The sequence below is a fragment of the Salvelinus namaycush genome, unplaced genomic scaffold (genome assembly GCF_016432855.1).
Source record: "Salvelinus namaycush isolate Seneca unplaced genomic scaffold, SaNama_1.0 Scaffold1560, whole genome shotgun sequence".
NCBI lineage: Eukaryota > Metazoa > Chordata > Actinopteri > Salmoniformes > Salmonidae > Salvelinus > Salvelinus namaycush.
In genome coordinates, this window is record NW_024058298.1 from 1 (window position 1) to 17,792 (window position 17,792).

At 46.3% G+C, this 17,792-nt stretch overlaps 1 protein-coding gene across 1 annotated transcript in view; it reads left to right on the plus strand.

The window, feature by feature from the left end:
• Positions 1-2,685: 2,685 nt before the first annotated feature.
• LOC120037100 (SH3 and multiple ankyrin repeat domains protein 3-like) overlaps positions 2,686-17,792 on the plus strand; it is a gene marked incomplete at its 5' end in the record, with an annotated part of 37,617 nt that continues 22,510 nt past the window's right edge. The window contains 7 exons of the mRNA XM_038983276.1: positions 2,686-2,851; positions 8,970-9,102; positions 9,191-9,271; positions 9,563-9,586; positions 11,696-11,826; positions 12,330-12,435; positions 12,879-14,926. Coding sequence (XP_038839204.1) covers positions 2,686-2,851; positions 8,970-9,102; positions 9,191-9,271; positions 9,563-9,586; positions 11,696-11,826; positions 12,330-12,435; positions 12,879-14,926 — 2,689 coding nt within the window. The remainder of the gene's footprint in view (positions 2,852-8,969; positions 9,103-9,190; positions 9,272-9,562; positions 9,587-11,695; positions 11,827-12,329; positions 12,436-12,878; positions 14,927-17,792) is intronic.

The window sequence follows — 17,792 nt, forward strand, 5'->3', positions numbered from 1 at the left end:
AGGGTTAGGAGAATGTATCTAGGGTCAGGAGAATGTATCTAGGGTTAGGAGAATGTATCTAGGGTTAGGGTTAGGAGAATGTATCTAGGGTCAGGGTTAGGAGAATGTATCTAGGGTTAGGATAATGTATCTAGGGTTAGGGTTAGGAGAATGTATCTAGGGTTAGGAGAATGTATCTAGGGTTAGGAGAATGTATCTAGGGTTAGGGTTAGGAGAATGTATCTAGGGTTAGGAGAATGTATCTAGGGTTAGGAGAATGTATCTAGGGTTAGGAGAATGTATCTAGGGTCAGGAGAATGTATCTAGGGTTAGGAGAATGTATCTAGGGTTAGGAGAATGTACCTAGGGTTAGGGTTAGGAGAATGTATCTAGAGTTAGGAGAATGTATCTAGGGTTAGGAGAATGTATCTAGGGTTAGGAGAATGTATCTAGGGTTAGGAGAATGTATCTAGGGTTAGGAGAATGTATCTAGGGTTAGGAGAATGTATCTAGGGTTAGGAGAATGTATCTAGAGGTTAGGAGAATGTATCCTAGGGTTAGGAGAATGTATCTAGGGTTAGGAGTAGATGTATCTAGTAGGGTTAGGTAGAAATGTATCAGGGTTAGGAGAATGTATCTAGGGTTAGGAGACATGTATCTAGGGTTAGGAGAATGTATCTAGTGGTAGGAGAATGTATCTAGGGTTAGGAGAATGTATCTAGGGTTAGGAGAATGTATCTAGGGTAGGAGAATGTATCTAGGGTTAGTAGAAATGTATCCTAGGGTTAGGAGAATGTATCTAGGGTAGGTTTAGGAGAATGCTATCTAGGATTCAGGAGAATGTATCTAGGGTTAGGAGAATGTATCTAGGGTCTAGGAGAATGTATCTAGGGTTAGGAGAATGTATCTAGGGTTAGGAGAATGTATTAGGCGTTAGGGAGAATGTATCTAGAGTTAGGAGAATGTATCTAGGGTTAGGAGAATGTATCTAGGGTTAGGGTTAGGAGAATGTATCTAGGGTTAGGAGAATGTACCTAGGGTTAGGAGAATGTATCTAGGTAGGAGAATGTCATCTAGGGTTAGGGAGAAATGTATCTAGGGTTAGGAGAATGTATCTAGGGTTAGGAGAATGTATCTAGGGTTAGGAGAATGTATCTAGGGTTAGGAGAATGTATCTAGGGTTAGGAGAATGTATCTTAGGGTTCAGGAGAAATGTATCTAGGGTTAGGGTTAGGAGAATGTTACCTAGGGTAGGAGAATGTATCTAGGTAGGAGAATGTATCTAGGGTTAGGAGAATGTATCTAGGGTTAGGAGAATGTATCTAGGGTTAGGGTTAGGAGAATGTATCTAGGGTTAGGAGAATGTATCTAGGGTTAGGAGAATGTATCTAGGGTTAGGAGAATGTACCTAGGGTTAGGAGAATGTATCTAGGATTAGGGTTAGGAGAATGTATCTAGGATTAGGGTCAGGAGAATGTATCTAGGGTTAGGAGAATGTATCTAGGGTTAGGAGAATGTATCTAGGGTTAGGAGAATGTATCTAGGGTTAGGAGAATGTATCTAGGGTTAGGAGAATGTATCTAGGGTTAGGAGAATGTATCTAGGGTTAGGAGAATGTATCTAGGGTTAGGAGAATGTACCTAGGGTTAGGAGAATGTACCTAGGGTTAGGAGAATGTATCTAGGGTTAGGAGAATGTACCTAGGGTTAGGGTTAGGAGAATGTATCTTGGGTTAGGGTTAGGAGAATGTATCTAGGGTTAGGAGAATGTATCTAGGGTTAGGAGAATGTATCTAGGGTCAGGAGAATGTATCTAGGTTTAGGGTTAGGAGAATGTATCTAGGGTCAGGAGAATGTATCTAGGGTTAGGAGAATGTATCTAGGGTTAGGGTTAGGAGAATGTATCTAGGGTTAGGAGAATGTATCTAGGGTTAGGAGAATGTATCTAGGGTTAGGAGAATGTATCTAGGGTTAGGAGAATGTATCTAGGGTTAGGGTTAGGAGAATGTATCTAGGGTTAGGGTTAGGAGAATGTATCTAGGGTTAGGAGAATGTATCTAGGGTTAGGAGAATGTATCTAGGGTTAGGAGAATGTATCTAGGGTTAGGGTTAGGAGAATGTATCTAGGGTTAGGAGAATGTATCTAGGGTTAGGAGAATGTATCTAGGGTTAGGGTTAGGAGAATGTATCTAGGGTTAGGGTTAGGAGAATGTATCTAGGGTTAGGAGAATGTATCTAGGGTCAGGAGAATGTATCTAGGGTTAGGAGAATGTATCTAGGGTTAGGGTTAGGAGAATGTATCTAGGGTTAGGAGAATGTATCTAGGGTTAGGAGAATGTATCTAGGGTTAGGAGAATGTATCTAGGGTCAGGAGAATGTATCTAGGGTTAGGGTTAGGAGAATGTATCTAGGGTTAGGAGAATGTATCTAGGGTTAGGGTTAGGAGAATGTACCTAGAGTTTGGGTTAGGAGAATGTATCTAGGGTTAGGAGAATGTATCTAGGGTTAGGAGAATGTATCTAGGGTCAGGAGAATGTATCTAGTGTTAGGAGAATGTATCCAGGGTTAGGAGAATGTATCTAGGGTCAGGAGAATGTATCTAGGGTTAGGAGAATGTACCTAGAGTTAGGGTTAGGAGAATGTATCTAGGTTTAGGAGAATGTCTAGATAGTGATATTAAATCAATTGAGCGTGACTAAAATGTAAGACACATACATTGTGTGTGTGTGTGTGTGTGTGTGTGTGTAGCAGAGACCCCTATAGAGGAGTTTGCTCCTACCCCAGCATTCCCGGCGCTGCAGTACCTGGAGTCTGTTGACCTGGAGGGCGTGGCCTGGAGGGCGGGGCTACGCACTGGGGACTTCCTTATTGAGGTAACCATAGAGATGTATAGAGATCACAACGTATCTGTTCCATTATACACACCATAGAGGTGTATAGAGATCACAATGCATCTATTCCATTATACACACCATAGAGATGTATAGAGATCACTACGTATCTATTCCATTATACACACCATAGAGATGTATAGAGATCACATCGTATCTCTGCCATTATGGTGGCACCATAGAGATGTATAGAGATCACAACGTATCTCTGCCATTATGGTGGCACCATAGAGATGTATAGAGATCACAACGCATCTATTCCATTATACACACCATAGAGATGTATAGAGATCACAACTTTGCACCTGTCTCATTATGGCGTCTGTGAGTGCATGACAGCAGTTGTATGGCTCCCTGGGTGAACCCCCACTTCAGCCCCCCCCCCCCCACATTTGGAACAACACAAATAAATAATAATAACATTGAAATGTATATAAACACAAAAATATATACAAAAATAAGACTCATACATATCAAAAGGAAGTAGCAAAGACCAACAAATTGTAGTATATAAATACAAATAAAAAAAGATAATCTAATTATTACACTATTACCCTATTGCTAACAAAAAACACACAAATAAAACTAAATTGCACAAATCCTACATTACACAAATATAAACTTATAAAGAAGAGAACCTGATTATTACACTATTGGTCTTCAAACAAGAAACATACAAACTAAATTGCACAACTGCCATCTAAACCAAGACCTTTCTTGCCTTCCTTGATGCAAAGTCATCAATTACATCATCATAAGAAGTCTGCTCAGTAATTACATGGTTAATACTGATGACAGCAAGGCCACGAAGGCGTTCCTGTGACATGGTGGACCTCAGGTAGGATTTGATGAGCTTCAGCTTTGAAAGGCTCCTCTCTGCTTCAGCTACAGTCACTGGAAGAGTAGGACACATTCTGAGAGCTCCCTTTACATGTGTATAACTATCAGCAGCTCAAGCAGGGTCATGGTCTTCGATGGCAAGTTCTTCAGTTCCTGTGCAAGCTCTCTACCATCCAAGTCTGAGTGGTCTTTATAGTGCAGTGTCATACGAAGGGCCTCACATTGTTCTGTCAGCTCCTCATTGGAGAGACTTTGGAAGGTTGTCCGAACTCCAACGTTCTCTCCCACATGTTCCAATATTCCACTATAGTATATTTTGGTAGATAGAATTCTAGAATAGAATTCTCTCCCACATGTTCCAATATTCCACTATAGTATATTTTGGTAGATAGAATTCTAGAATAGAATTCTCTCCCACATGTTCCAATATTCCACTATAGTATATTTTGGTAGATAGAATTCTAGAATAGAATTCTCTCCCACATGTTCCAATATTCCACTATAGTATATTTTGGTAGATAGAATTCTAGAATAGAATTCTCTCCCACATGTTCCAATATTCCACTATAGTATATTTTGGTAGATAGAATTCTAGAATAGAATTCTCTCCCACATGTTCCAATATTCCACTATAGTATATTTTGGTAGATAGAATTCTAGAATAGAATTCTCTCCCACATGTTCCAATATTCCACTATAGTATATTTTGGTAGATAGAATTCTAGAATAGAATTCTCTCCCACATGTTCCAATATTCCACTATAGTATATTTTGGTAGATAGAATTCTAGAATAGAATTCTCTCCCACATGTTCCAATGGGATCTTTCCTGAAGGTCTGAGGTTGCAGCATCAACCACAACGTTGAGACATGTCACCTCCAGCTTCTTCAGGGCATCACTCAAAGGCTCATCAAACGATTCCTATGAAAAGTGCCACTTTGTGGACTTCAGCCTTTGTGTTGTAGAACGGCCTCTACGTTCATCCCCTCGCAAATATCCTTGGCTGACGTTTGTGCAGTCATAAAGCCCGTTGCCCTGAAGTTGCTGAGACCTCTCTCTGTCTTTCTGGGAAGACGGACTGCAACATCCACATGCATACTGGGAGACTGCATCAGCTTGCTCACATGTTGGATCTGGCTCCAGATGTCATACCACATCACTGTACAGATGCTGAAGCGATATGATCCCACCTCCTCTGACAAGGACTGGGCCTCAATCTTTATCACAGGGTCTTTGGTTGGATCCCTCACCTCAATCAGTGCCTCTCTCACCACTGATACCTGAATACTCAGTGGCTCAACACTCTTAACTTTCCTCTTTGATCCTCATTGCCAGTTATTTCCATGTTTTCATGCAGTTTTGGTGTTCTGGACTGCTGCCGTGTGAAGTAAGCAAAGAACTTGCATGTTTCCAGTCTGTCAGTCCTGAGTTTGCTAAATTAATTTTCTTCTTCGAAAAGAGTTTGAAGCAGAACGGACTGTTGATTCTTTCAGAATACACCAACCAACTTCGAGCCATTTTTTATTTTTTCACCACTCACCACGGTCTTCCTGAAATACGGGTTGTGATCTTCCATCTCAGTCTCTAAACCACTAGGTTACCTGTCACCTTGACAGTGTGTCTCATTCCTTGGGGAAACAAATTAAGTAAGTTGGTCCTCTAGTTGTGTTTGAATTGTGTCAGTCAGAACTGAAGGCCAGTCAGCAGGGTCTGACTGGTGGTTCATCTTCAGCAATTTGGTTGGGATGCTGCTACAGGCATTTCTAATGGCGAACACATGGGCATTAGTTTACACACGTTATTCACAGCATTTAAAGTGGTGGGACATCCCACATATATACCCAATAATAATAAAAATCATTATTGTTACCTACAATATGCAAAAAGGGAAATTATTTGTTTTGTTTATTTTATGCAGGGATGCACACATAAACACATGTGCGTGTACCCACGTGCGCACAAACACACCTGAAGAATCCTGCTGGGGAGTGGAAACAAATGGGTCTTCATCCTCATCCAACATTTGTGAAGATGCTTGTGTGGCTGAGGAGGTAGATGGCTCCTCATCCTGAGGCTCTGAGATCATTTCTGAAGAGGAATAGGAACCAAATGAACCACACAACCTCCTTGGCTAATTCTAGGCATAAGACACCCCAAAACACTCAATATATCACGAAATATTCTAAATATCAGCATAATATAGATGTCTTTTAAGTTAGCCTACAGCCCTGGAAATTCCCCTTACGGATCTCAGGACCTAGTCAATACAACCACAGAATACCTTTATGAGGTCACCTCAAGTTAACCAAATCAATTTAGGTTGCGAGTTAGGTTGATTTGCTGCAGGCTTCACACATTATCATGATGAAACTGTGTGAAATTATATCCTATGTTATGTAAGCTAGTTGGACAGAAAACGGAATATTGTCGCCCTATGTGTAATAGCAAGCAACAGGCTAACAAACTTAAGTGTCATACTAGCCTGTTTCATTACATGCATAATATTATACTCATAAAGAGATGACATAGCTGCATACTTTTATCTTTTGCGTGTTTCTCCTCTTCGTCTTTCTCCTAACCTGATGGCGTAGACCTTTTCTTATCCATTTGTGTTGCACTAGAGCATCAATACATTACCCATCCCCAACACTGTCAACTAAGAGTCAAGACTACATTACCCATCCCCAACACTGTCAACCAAGAGTCAAGACTACATTACCCATCCCCAACACTGTCAACCAAGAGTCAAGACTACATTACCCATCCCCAACACTGTCAACCAAGAGTCAAGACTACATTACCCATCCCCAACACTGTCAACCAAGAGTCAAGACTACATTACCCATCCCCCAACATTGTCAACCAAGAGTCAAGACTACATTACCCATCCCCAACACTGTCAACCAAGAGTCAAGACTACATTACCCATCCCCAACACTGTCAACCAAGAGTCAAGACTACATTACCCATCCCCCAACGCTGTCAACCAAGAGTCAAGACTACATTACCCATCCCCAACACTGTCAACCAAGAGTCACGACTAAAACAATTCACCTTTGTGCTGTGCAGACTGGTTATATATTATTCTTAACCATTTCACACAAACCAGAAAAAAATGCAACAATATGTCTGTGAAACTATATATTCACAGTATTATGAATGAATTGTGGTTTATTTGGTAGCATTTCGTAGTGTGACATTTTACTAATTGCACTAGTACTGTACAAAGTTAGATGTGCACTATTTGATAGATTCCCCCGCTCCCTCTACCTCGGACTTCCAGTGGGGAGACCTGAGGTCAACCTACCCTCGCCCCCCTCCCCATCTGGCACTTCTGAGTGGGAGACCTTCACAGGCAGTAGCCTGCCTAGTTCACAAACTAGAATCAGGGCACCCACTCCAACAAGGTTAATTGACCCACATTCCCACACGGTGACATGATATAATTGACGTGATGTGCAAATGAGCGATATAAAACCAAATTTCCAATTTTTTTTGTGCGGGTGCCCGACAAGATACCTCCTCGGGAGGCTGCCCATGTCTCCTCGGGAGGCCGCCCGTGTCTTCCCGGGCGGCTGCCTGTGTCTCCCCGGGAGGCTGCCCATGTCTCCTCGGGAGGCCGCCCATGTCTCCCATACCTAAATCCGCCGCTGCATGACAATGCCATTGAGACCGTCTCCATTTTGAAGTAGCTGATGTTCTTGTTCTACTACTTCTACGAGTTGGTTAACTTTTACAAGTTGGCCCCTCCAGGGCCTTTCAGTTTAGCCCTTCCAGTGGCCCCTCCAGTGTTGTCTGATCAGGTATAAAGACAAGGTTAGTGATTTACTGCCCCCTGGAGGGTGTAGTCTGAACAGGTATAAAGACAAGGTTGGTGATTTACTGCCCCCTGGAGGGTGTAGTCTGAACAGGTATAAAGACAAGGTTGGTGATTTACTGCCCCCTGGAGGGTGTAGTCTGAACAGGTATAAAGACAAGGTTGGTGATTTACTGCCCCCTGGAGGGTGTAGTCTGAACAGGTATAAAGACAAGGTTGGTGATTTACTGCCCCCTGGAGGGTGTTGTCTGAACAGGTATAAAGACAAGGTTGGTGATTTACTGCCCCCTGGAGGGTGTAGTCTGAACAGGTATAAAGACAAGGTTGGTGATTTACTGCCCCCTGGAGGGTGTAGTCTGAACAGGTATAAAGACAAGGTTGGTGATTTACTGCCCCCTGGAGGGTGTTGTCTGAACAGGTATAAAGACAAGGTTGGTGATTTACTGCCCCCTGGAGGGTGTAGTCTGAACAGGTATAAAGACAAGGTTGGTGATTTACTGCCCCCTGGAGGGTGTTGTCTGAACAGGTATAAAGACAAGGTTGGTGATTTACTGCCCCCTGGAGGGTGTTGTCTGAACAGGTATAAAGACAAGGTTGGTGATTTACTGCCCCCTGGAGGGTGTTGTCTGAACAGGTATAAAGACAAGGTTGGTGATTTACTGCCCCCTGGAGGGTGTTGTCTGAACAGGTATAAAGACAAGGTTGGTGATTTACTGCCCCCTGGAGGGTGTTGTCTGAACAGGTATAAAGACAAGGTTGGTGATTTACTGCCCCCTGGAGGGTGTTGTCTGAACAGGTATAAAGACAAGGTTGGTGATTTACTGCCCCCTGGAGGGTGTTGTCTGAACAGGTATAAAGACAAGGTTGGTGATTTACTGCCCCCTGGAGGGTGTTGTCTGAACAGGTATAAAGACAAGGTTGGTGATTTACTGCCCCCTGGAGGGTGTAGTCTGAACAGGTATAAAGACAAGGTTGGTGATTTACTGCCCCCTGGAGGGTGTTGTCTGAACAGGTATAAAGACAAGGTTAGTGATTTACTGCCACCTTCTGTATGGAATGTTTGCTCACCAGTATAATTAATTGGCTGATCCCTCCTAATGATCTGGATGGAAACATATGATGATCCTTCTTTAACCCACAGGAACTCCCACCCAGACTACTTCAAAATGGTGAAAGTCCTAATTGGAATGCCCGGGCTAAAATATGCTTTTGGGCACTAGAGTCCTCTATACATGTTTATGGCACACACATAATTAAATACAGACTCAGAAGTACATTCCATAAATACAATGGCCAGTGGTGGAATGGTGGATTAATAGGATTTTTGTGTGTGTGTGTGTGTGTGTGTGTGTGTGTGTGTGTGTGTGTGTGTGTGTGTGTGTGTGTGTGTGTGTGTGTGTGTGTGTGTGTGTGTGTGTGTGTGTGTGTGTGTGTGTCTGTCAGGTAAATGGTAGTGATGTGGTGAAGGTGGGCCATAGACAGGTCGTGGCGCTGATCCGTCAGGGAGGAAGTCAGCTGCTGATGAAGGTCGTTTCAGTCACACGCAAACCTGAGTCCGACTTAGTCCGTAAGAAAGGTACGGGACAGTGTGTGTGTGTGTTTCTGTGATAAAGGTGAATGGTTTTGGTCTGTGACTCATTTGATTGGCTGACACCCCCCTACAGCACCTCCTCCGCCTAAGAGAGCACCCAGCACGTCGCTCACACTGCGCTCCAAATCTATGACGTCTGAACTGGAAGAGATAGGTAGGAGAGAGAGACTCACACACACACACACACTATCACACACACACACACACACACACACACACACACACACACACACACACACACACACACACACACACACACACACTCACACACACACACACACACACACACACTCACACTCACACACACACACACACACACACACACACACACACACACACACACTCACACTCACACTCACACTCACACACACACACACACTCTCACACACACACACACACACACACACACAGTGTGAGTGACCTGATCTGTACTTTCTCCTGTAAGCCTCTGCCAGGAGGAGACGAGGGGGTGAGTGTTGTGTTGGAATTGTATCATGTAGTATTGTGTTGTAGTGCTATGGAGTATTGTGTTGTAGTGCTATGGAGTACTGTGTTTTACTGTGTAGTGCTATGTGCTACTATGGTGTAATGCTATGTGGTACTGTGTTGTAATGCTATGTGGTCCTGTGTTGTAATGCTATGTGGTACTATGGTGTAATGCTATGTGGTACTATGGTGTAATGCTATGTGGTCCTGTGTTGTAATGCTATGTGGTACTATGGTGTAATGCTATGTGGTACTATGGTGTAATGCTATGTGGTCCTGTGTTGTAATGCTATGTGGTACTGTGTTGTAATGCTATGTGGTACTGTGTTGTAGTACTATGTATTACTGTGTTGTAGTGCTATGTATTACTGTGTTGTAGTGCTATGTGGTACTGTGTTGTAGTGCTATGTATTACTGTGTTGTAGTACTATGTATTACTGTGTTGTAGTGCTATGTATTACTGTGTTGTAATGCTATGTGGTACTGTGTTGTAATGCTATGTGGTACTGTGCTGTACTGTGTTGTAATGCTATGTGGTACTGTGTTGTAGTGCTATGTGGTACTGTGTTGTACTGTGTTGTAATGCTATGTGGTACTGTGTTGTACTGTGTTGTAGTGCTATGTGGTACTGTGCTGTACTGTGTTGTAATGCTATGTGGTACTGTGCTGTACATTTTACATTTTAGTCATTTAGCAGATGCTCTTATCCAGAGCGACTTACAGTAGAGTGCATACATTTTATTACATTTTACATACTGAGACAAGGATATCCCTACCGGCCAAACCCTCCCTAACCCGGACGACGCTATGCCAATTGTGCGTCGCCCCACGGACCTCCCGGTTGCGGCCGGCTGCGACAGAGCCTGGGCGCGAACCCAGAGACTCTGGTGGCGCAGCTAGCACTGCGATGCAGTGCCCTAGACCACTGCGCCACCCGGGAGGCCGGGTGGCGCCGGGTGGCGCTGTACTGTGTTGTAATGCTATGTGGTACTGTGTTGTAATGCTATGTGGTACTGTGTTATAGTCCTATGTGGTACTGTGTTGTAATGCTATGTGGTACTGTGCTGTACTGTGTTGTAATGCTATGTGGTACTGTGTTGTACTGTGTTGTAGTACTATGTGGTACTGTGTTGTACTGTGTTGTAGTACTATGTAGTACTGTGTTGTAATGCTATGTGGTACTGTGTTGTAATGCTATGTGGTACTGTGTTGTACTGTGTTGTAGTGCTATGTGGTACAGTGTTGTAGTACTATGTGGTACTGTGTTGTACTGTGTTGTAGTACTATGTAGTACTGTGTTGTAATGCTATGTGGTACTGTGTTGTAATGCTATGTGGTACTGTGTTGTAATGCTATGTGGTACTATGTAGTACTGTGTTGTAGTACTATGTAGTACTGTGTTGTAATGCTATGTGGTACTGTGTTGTACTGTGTTTAGTACTATGAAGTACTGTGTTGTAATGGTATGTGGTACTGTGTTGTAATGCTATGTGGTACTATGTAGTACTGTGTTGTAGTACTATGTAGTACTGTGTTGTAGTACTATGTGGTATTGTGTTGTACTGTGTTGTAATGCTATGTGGCACTGTGTTGTAATGCTATGTGGCACTGTGTTGTAATGCTATGTGGTACTGTGTTGTAATGCTATGTGGTACTGTGTTGTAGTGCTATGTGGTACTGTGTTGTAGTACTATGTGGTACTGTGTTGTACTGTGTTGTAATGCTATGTGGTACTGTGTTGTAATGCTATGTGGTACTGTGTTGTAATGCTATGTGGTACTGTGTTGTAGTGCTATGTGGTACTGTGTTGTACTGTGTTGTAATGCTATGTGGTACAGTGTTGTAATGCTATGTGGTACTGTGTTGTAGTACTATGTGGTACTGTGTTGTACTGTGTTGTAATGCTATGTGGTACAGTGTTGTACTGTGTTGTAGTACTATGTGGTACTGTGCTGTAGTACTATTTTGAAGTGCTATGCAGGACTGTGTTGTAGTACTATTTTGAAGTGCTATGTAGTACTATGTAGTACTGTGTTGTACTGTTTAGTGCTATGTAGTACTGTGTTGTACTGTGTACTTTGTTGTATTTCAGACAAGCTGGACGAGATGTTGACTGGGTCCCAGGAGGTGATGATGAGAAAATGCCCCTTGGAGGCGGACTACAGAGCGGCCACCGTGAAGCAGCGGCCAACCAGCAGACGAATTACTCAGCAAGAGATCAACGTAAGTCAGATGAGTCACTATTGATTCACTCAGTCACGATTTACTGCTGATTCACTCAGTCACGATTCACTGTCACGATTTACTACTGATTCACTCAGTCACGATTTACTGCTGATTCACTCAGTCACGATTCACTACTGATTCACTGAGTCACGATTTACTGCTGATTCACTCAGTCACGATTTACTGCTGATTCCCTCAGTCACGATTTACTGCTGATTCACTCAGTCACGATTTACTGCTGATTCACTCAGTCACGATTCACTACTGATTCACTCAGTCACGATTCACTACTGATTCACTCAGTCACGATTCACTACTGATTCACTCAGTCACGATTTACTGCTGATTCACTCAGTCACGATTTACTGCTGATTCACTCAGTCACGATTTACTGCTGATTCACTCAGTCACGATTCACGACTGGTCCAGACAGATGCTGTTTCTTTAAAACATATGTGATCCCAGGCATTCTCTCACTGTGTGTGTGGTGTGTGTTGCAGTCTTTGTTTGAGCGGCAGGGCCTGCCTGTTCCTCCAGGGGTTTCCCTGGGTCTGGAGAAAGCCACCATGCAGCTGCCTCGTGGAATGTCTCGGACCAAGTCCTTCGGTGAGACAATTACATTACTCTAACTATTACCAGAATCCAGTGGCGAACCATGGCTATTGGACCTAGGCGTTCAATGGGGGAAGAAAATCTTCCAACACGTTGTAGCAAACTGTAAAATCCAGAAAAAGAAGAGAAACACAGGATGTCTTAATGAATCCACCTTGAAGAAACAGGCCTGAGGCTGAGCCATGCTACGGGCTGCCACTCACACATAGACAGCACCCGCACAGATAATGTTACCAGCAACAACAACCAAACTGCTTACACAACCTATGGTAGAGAGGAAGAGGCGAAGCAAGAGGGTCCACTCCAGTCAAAAAGTGTCCACGTCAGAATACAGCGATTCTGTTTAATAAGCAGACTGATAACCACCCCCCCAAGGCTTATACTTTTAGAGGTTAAGGTTATAGTCAGGTTATAATATGCCAGTCTCTCCCCTGCAGGTGCACCAGAGGATGACAGGATCTCTGCACTGATTGGAGAGCATCGGTTTCCAAGGAGCTCTTCGATGACTGATAGTTTCATACCTCCTCCTCCCCAGACTGCCCCCCCTCCTCCCCCTTCCCACTACTTCCTGGACTCTGGCCCGCCGCCGGCCTTCTGCCCTCCACCTCCCCCGCAGCGAGCAGCCGATCAATCACACTCTAGCTTCAAGCCGGGGGCGGAACCTAGGCTGCACGAGGTCTGTGATTCGCCAACGTCTCGGAGCCATGCAGAGCGGCAGAGGAAAGCTCGCTCCATGATCATCCTGCAGGACTCACCTGTACCAGGCTATCTACCTGCAGAGTCTTCCCCCCTAGGCCGACCTGCTGGGGCTACAGCAGGGCTGGGCCTGTCCCGGCCCAGCCCTGTTGTCTCCCCCAGCCCCCTCTCCAGAACCAGCCCTGCCCCCAGCCCCCTCTCCAGAACCAGCCCTGCCTCCAGCCCCAGCCCCCTCTCCAGAACCAGCCCTGCCCCCAGCCCTAACCCTCCAGGGGAGCGCAGCAGCAACAGGAGGCGTGGCCGACCAGTAGAGAACCCGTATGCCAACGTGGGTCAGCTGCCTGCCCCCCCCAGCAAGCCTCAGCGTCGCAAGTCTCCGCTCCTCAAACAGCTGCAGGTGGAGGAGGGGCCCAGCAGGGCAGAGCTATACCAGCAGCAGGTGCTCACTGAGCGTGCTCAGATACGGGTCACGCCCCCTCAGGGCCGTAGGTCCTCCTTCTTCCTGTCTGTGGAGGGAGGGGGTTCAGAGCCCCCTCCCATCTTACTGACCCAGTCCCACTCTGTAGATGACCTGGGGGAGCTGCCCCCCCCCATCCCCGTCCTCTCCCCCTCCTCCTCCCCCCACTCCACCTTTCTCCACCCACTGACAGGCAAGCCTCTGGACCCCTCCTCCCCCCTCGCCCTGGCCCTCGCTGCCCGCGAACGAGCTCTCACTGCACGCACACCCAGCCCTGAACCCAGAACCAAACACGCACACTCATCTAGACCCGAGCCCAGGCCCAAACATGCACACTCACCCAGCCCCGAGCCCAGGCCCAAACATGCACACTCACCCAGCCCCGAGCCCAGGCCCAAACATGCACACTCACCCAGCCCCGAGCCCAGGCCCAAACATGCACACTCACCCAGCCCCGAGCCCAAACGAACCCCTCCTCCCCTGACCAGCCCTGAGCTCCGACACAAACGTATCAACCCACCCATATTCCTTGACGGACAGCTGGAGCGGCCAGTCGTAGAGCGGCCAGAGACAGAAGGCGGAGTCACATCTCCTGCTGTGCCCTCCCCCGAGCGTTGGCAGACTATGCCCCTCCCTCCCATCAGTCAGGTGACCATCAATATAACCAATGAAAGCCAGCTGGCAGGACGGGGTCTGGGGGAAGAGCTGATTGAGGCGCTGCATGGACAATTACAGAGGAGGAGAAGTCTGACCGTTGGCAGCTCAGAGGAGGAGGGGGGTTCTTATACGGTAACCCAGGGCCAATTAGAGAGGAGGAATAGTCTGGAGGGCGGGCCTTACACAGTGACCCTGCCCCCTGCACTGCTGTCATCCAGTGATGAGGAGACGAGGGAGGAGCTTCGTAAGATTGGTCTGGTGTCTCCTCCCCTGGTGTTTGCCACGCCCCCCTCCCCCACCCAGCCCCCCTCCTCCCTCAGCCTGTCACCACGAAGACCCCAGGCAGGTGAGGGCGGGGGAGGAGGGGAGTCAGCTCCAGACTCAGGGATGGAGGAGGGAGACCCTCACATAGAGAACACCTTATCCCCAAGCAGCACCCCGGCCCCCAGCCTGCCCCCCACCCTGCCCTCCCCAGAACGCCCCCAGCCTTTCCCTGCCACCCCGAAAACCCTGCCCTCCACCACCTCAGACCCCCAGAGCCTGAAGCCCAGGCTGCGTTCTCCCCTGGGCCGTGGTCGCTCTGCTCTCAGGGATCCTCTACTGAAACAGTCTTCAGACAGCGATCTGCTTCCATCTGGCTGTGGACCTGGACGCCCACCACCCTACCTCTTCCAGGTAACCCTGACCCTAACCCACCCTGATAGCTTTTCCAGGTAACCCTGACCTAACCCACCCTACCTCTTCCAGGTGACCCTAACCCACCCTACCTCTTCCAGGTAACCCTGACCCTAACCCACCCTACCTCTTCCAGGTAACCCTGACCTAACCCACCCTACCTCTTCCAGGTAACCCTGACCTAACCCACCCTACCTCTTCCAGGTGACCCTAACCCACCCTACCTCTTCCAGGTAACCCTGACCTAACCCACCCTACCTCTTCCAGGTAACCCTGACCCTAACCCACCCTACCTCTTCCAGGTAACCCTGACCTAACCCACCCTACCTCTTCCAGGTAACCCTGACCTAACCCACCCTACCTCTTCCAGGTAACCCTGACCCACCCTGATACCTCTTCCAGGAAACTGACCCCGACATTTACATTTTACATTTTATTTATTTAGCAGACACACTTGTCCAGAGTGATTTAGGGTTAGTGCATTCATCCGAAGATAGCTAGGTGTGACAACCACATATCACAGGCATAGAAAGAACATTCATCTGAAGATAGCTAGGTGGGACAACCACATATCACAGGCATAGAAAGAACATTAATCTGAAGATAGCTAGGTGAGACAAACACATATCACAGGCATAGAAAGAACATTAATCTGAAGATAGCTAGGTGGGACAACCACATATCACAGGCATAGAAATAACATTAATCTGAAGATAGCTAGGTGGGACAACCACATATCACAGGCATAGAAAGAACATTAATCTGAAGATAGCTAGGTGAGACAAACACATATCACAGGCATAGAAAGAACATTAATCTGAAGATAGCTAGGTGGGACAAACACATATCACAGGCATAGAAAGAACATTAATCTGAAGATAGCTAGGTGAGACAAACTCATATCACAGGCATAGAAAGAACATTAATCTGAAGATAGCTAGGTGAGACAAACACATATCACAGGCATAGAAATAACATTAATCTGAAGATAGCTAGGTGGGACAACCACATATCACAGGCATATCAAGAAAATGTTTACTCAATAAGTTAGCTATCAGCAAAGTCAGCTAGAAGGAGTCAAGTGCAAGTATAAGGAGGGGGGTGGGATTATATAAGATACTCTTTGAAGAGGTAGGATTTCAAGGGCTTTCGGAAGATGGGCAGGGACTCTGCTGGCCTAGCTTCAGGGGGAAGCTGGTTCCACCATTGGGGTGCCAGGACAGAGAAGAGCTTGGACTGGGCTGAGTGGACATTGTGGTGCCAGGACAGAGAAGACTTGGACTGGGCTGAGCGGGAGATGCAATCCCGTAGGGGTCGGAGGGCCAAGCGACCTGAGGTGGCAGAACAGAGTGTTCGAGTTGGGGTGTAGGATTTGAGCATAGCCTGAACGTAGGGAGGGTCAGTTCTTCTTGCTGCCCCGTAGGCAAGCACCATGGTCTTGTAGTGGATGCGAGCTTCGACTGGAAGCCAGTGGAGTGTGCAGAGGAGCGGGGTGACATGAGAGAACTTGGGAAGGTTGAAAACCAGGTGGGCTGGATAAATTGCAGTGGTTTGATGGCACAAGCAGGGAGCCCAGACGAGAGAGAGTTGCAGTAGTCCAGACGAGAGATGACAAGTGCCTGGATTAGGAACTGCACAGCTTCCTGTGTGAGGTAGGGTCGTACTATACGGATGTTGTAGAGCATGAATCTGCAGGAGCGAGTCACTGCTTTGATCTTTGCAGATAACGACAGGGTGTTGTCCAGGGTCACGCCAAGGTTCTTTGCACTCTGGGAAGGTGACACTGTGGAGTTGTCACCCATGATGGCGAGGTCTTTGAGAGGGAAGGCAGCTCTGTCTTGTTGAGCTTGAGATGGAGGGCCGACATCCAAGCTGAGATATCTGCCAGGCACGCAGAGATGCGTGTCGCCACCTGGGTGTCAGAAGGGGGAAGGAGAAAAGTAGTTAAGTGTCATCCTCATAGCAGTGATAGGAGAGACCATGTGAGGATATGACAGAGCTGAGTGACTTGGTTTATAGAGAGAAGAGGAGAGGTTCATCCTCATAGCAGTGATAGGAGAGACCATGTGAGGATATGACAGAGCTGAGTGACTTGGTGTATAGAGAGAAGAGGAGAGGTCCATCCTCATAACAGTGATTGGAGAGACAATGTGAGGATATGACAGAGCTGAGTGACTTGGTGTATAGAGAGAAGAGGAGAGGTCCATCCTCATAGCAGTGATTGGAGAGACAATGTGAGGATATGACAGAGCCGAGTGACTTGGTGTATAGAGAGAAGAGGAGAGGTCCATCCTCATAGCAGTGATAGGAGAGACCATGTGAGGATATGACAGAGCTGAGTGACTTGGTGTATAGAGAGAAGCGGAGAGGTCCATCCTCATAGCAGTGATTGGAGAGACAATGTGAGGATATGACAGAGCTGAGTGACTTGGTTTATAGAGAGAAGAGGAGAGGTCCATCCTCATAGCAGTGATAGGAGAGACCATGTGAGGATATGACAGAGCTGAGTGACTTGGTGTATAGAGAGAAGAGGAGAGGTCCATCCTCATAACAGTGATTGGAGAGACAATGTGAGGATATGACAGAGCTGAGTGACTTGGTGTATAGAGAGAAGAGGAGAGGTCCATCCTCATAGCAGTGATTGGAGAGACAATGTGAGGATATGACAGAGCCGAGTGACTTGGTGTATAGAGAGAAGAGGAGAGGTCCATCCTCATAGCAGTGATAGGAGAGACCATGTGAGGATATGACAGAGCTGAGTGACTTGGTGTATAGAGAGAAGCGGAGAGGTCCATCCTCATAGCAGTGATTGGAGAGACAATGTGAGGATATGACAGAGCTGAGTGACTTGGTTTATAGAGAGAAG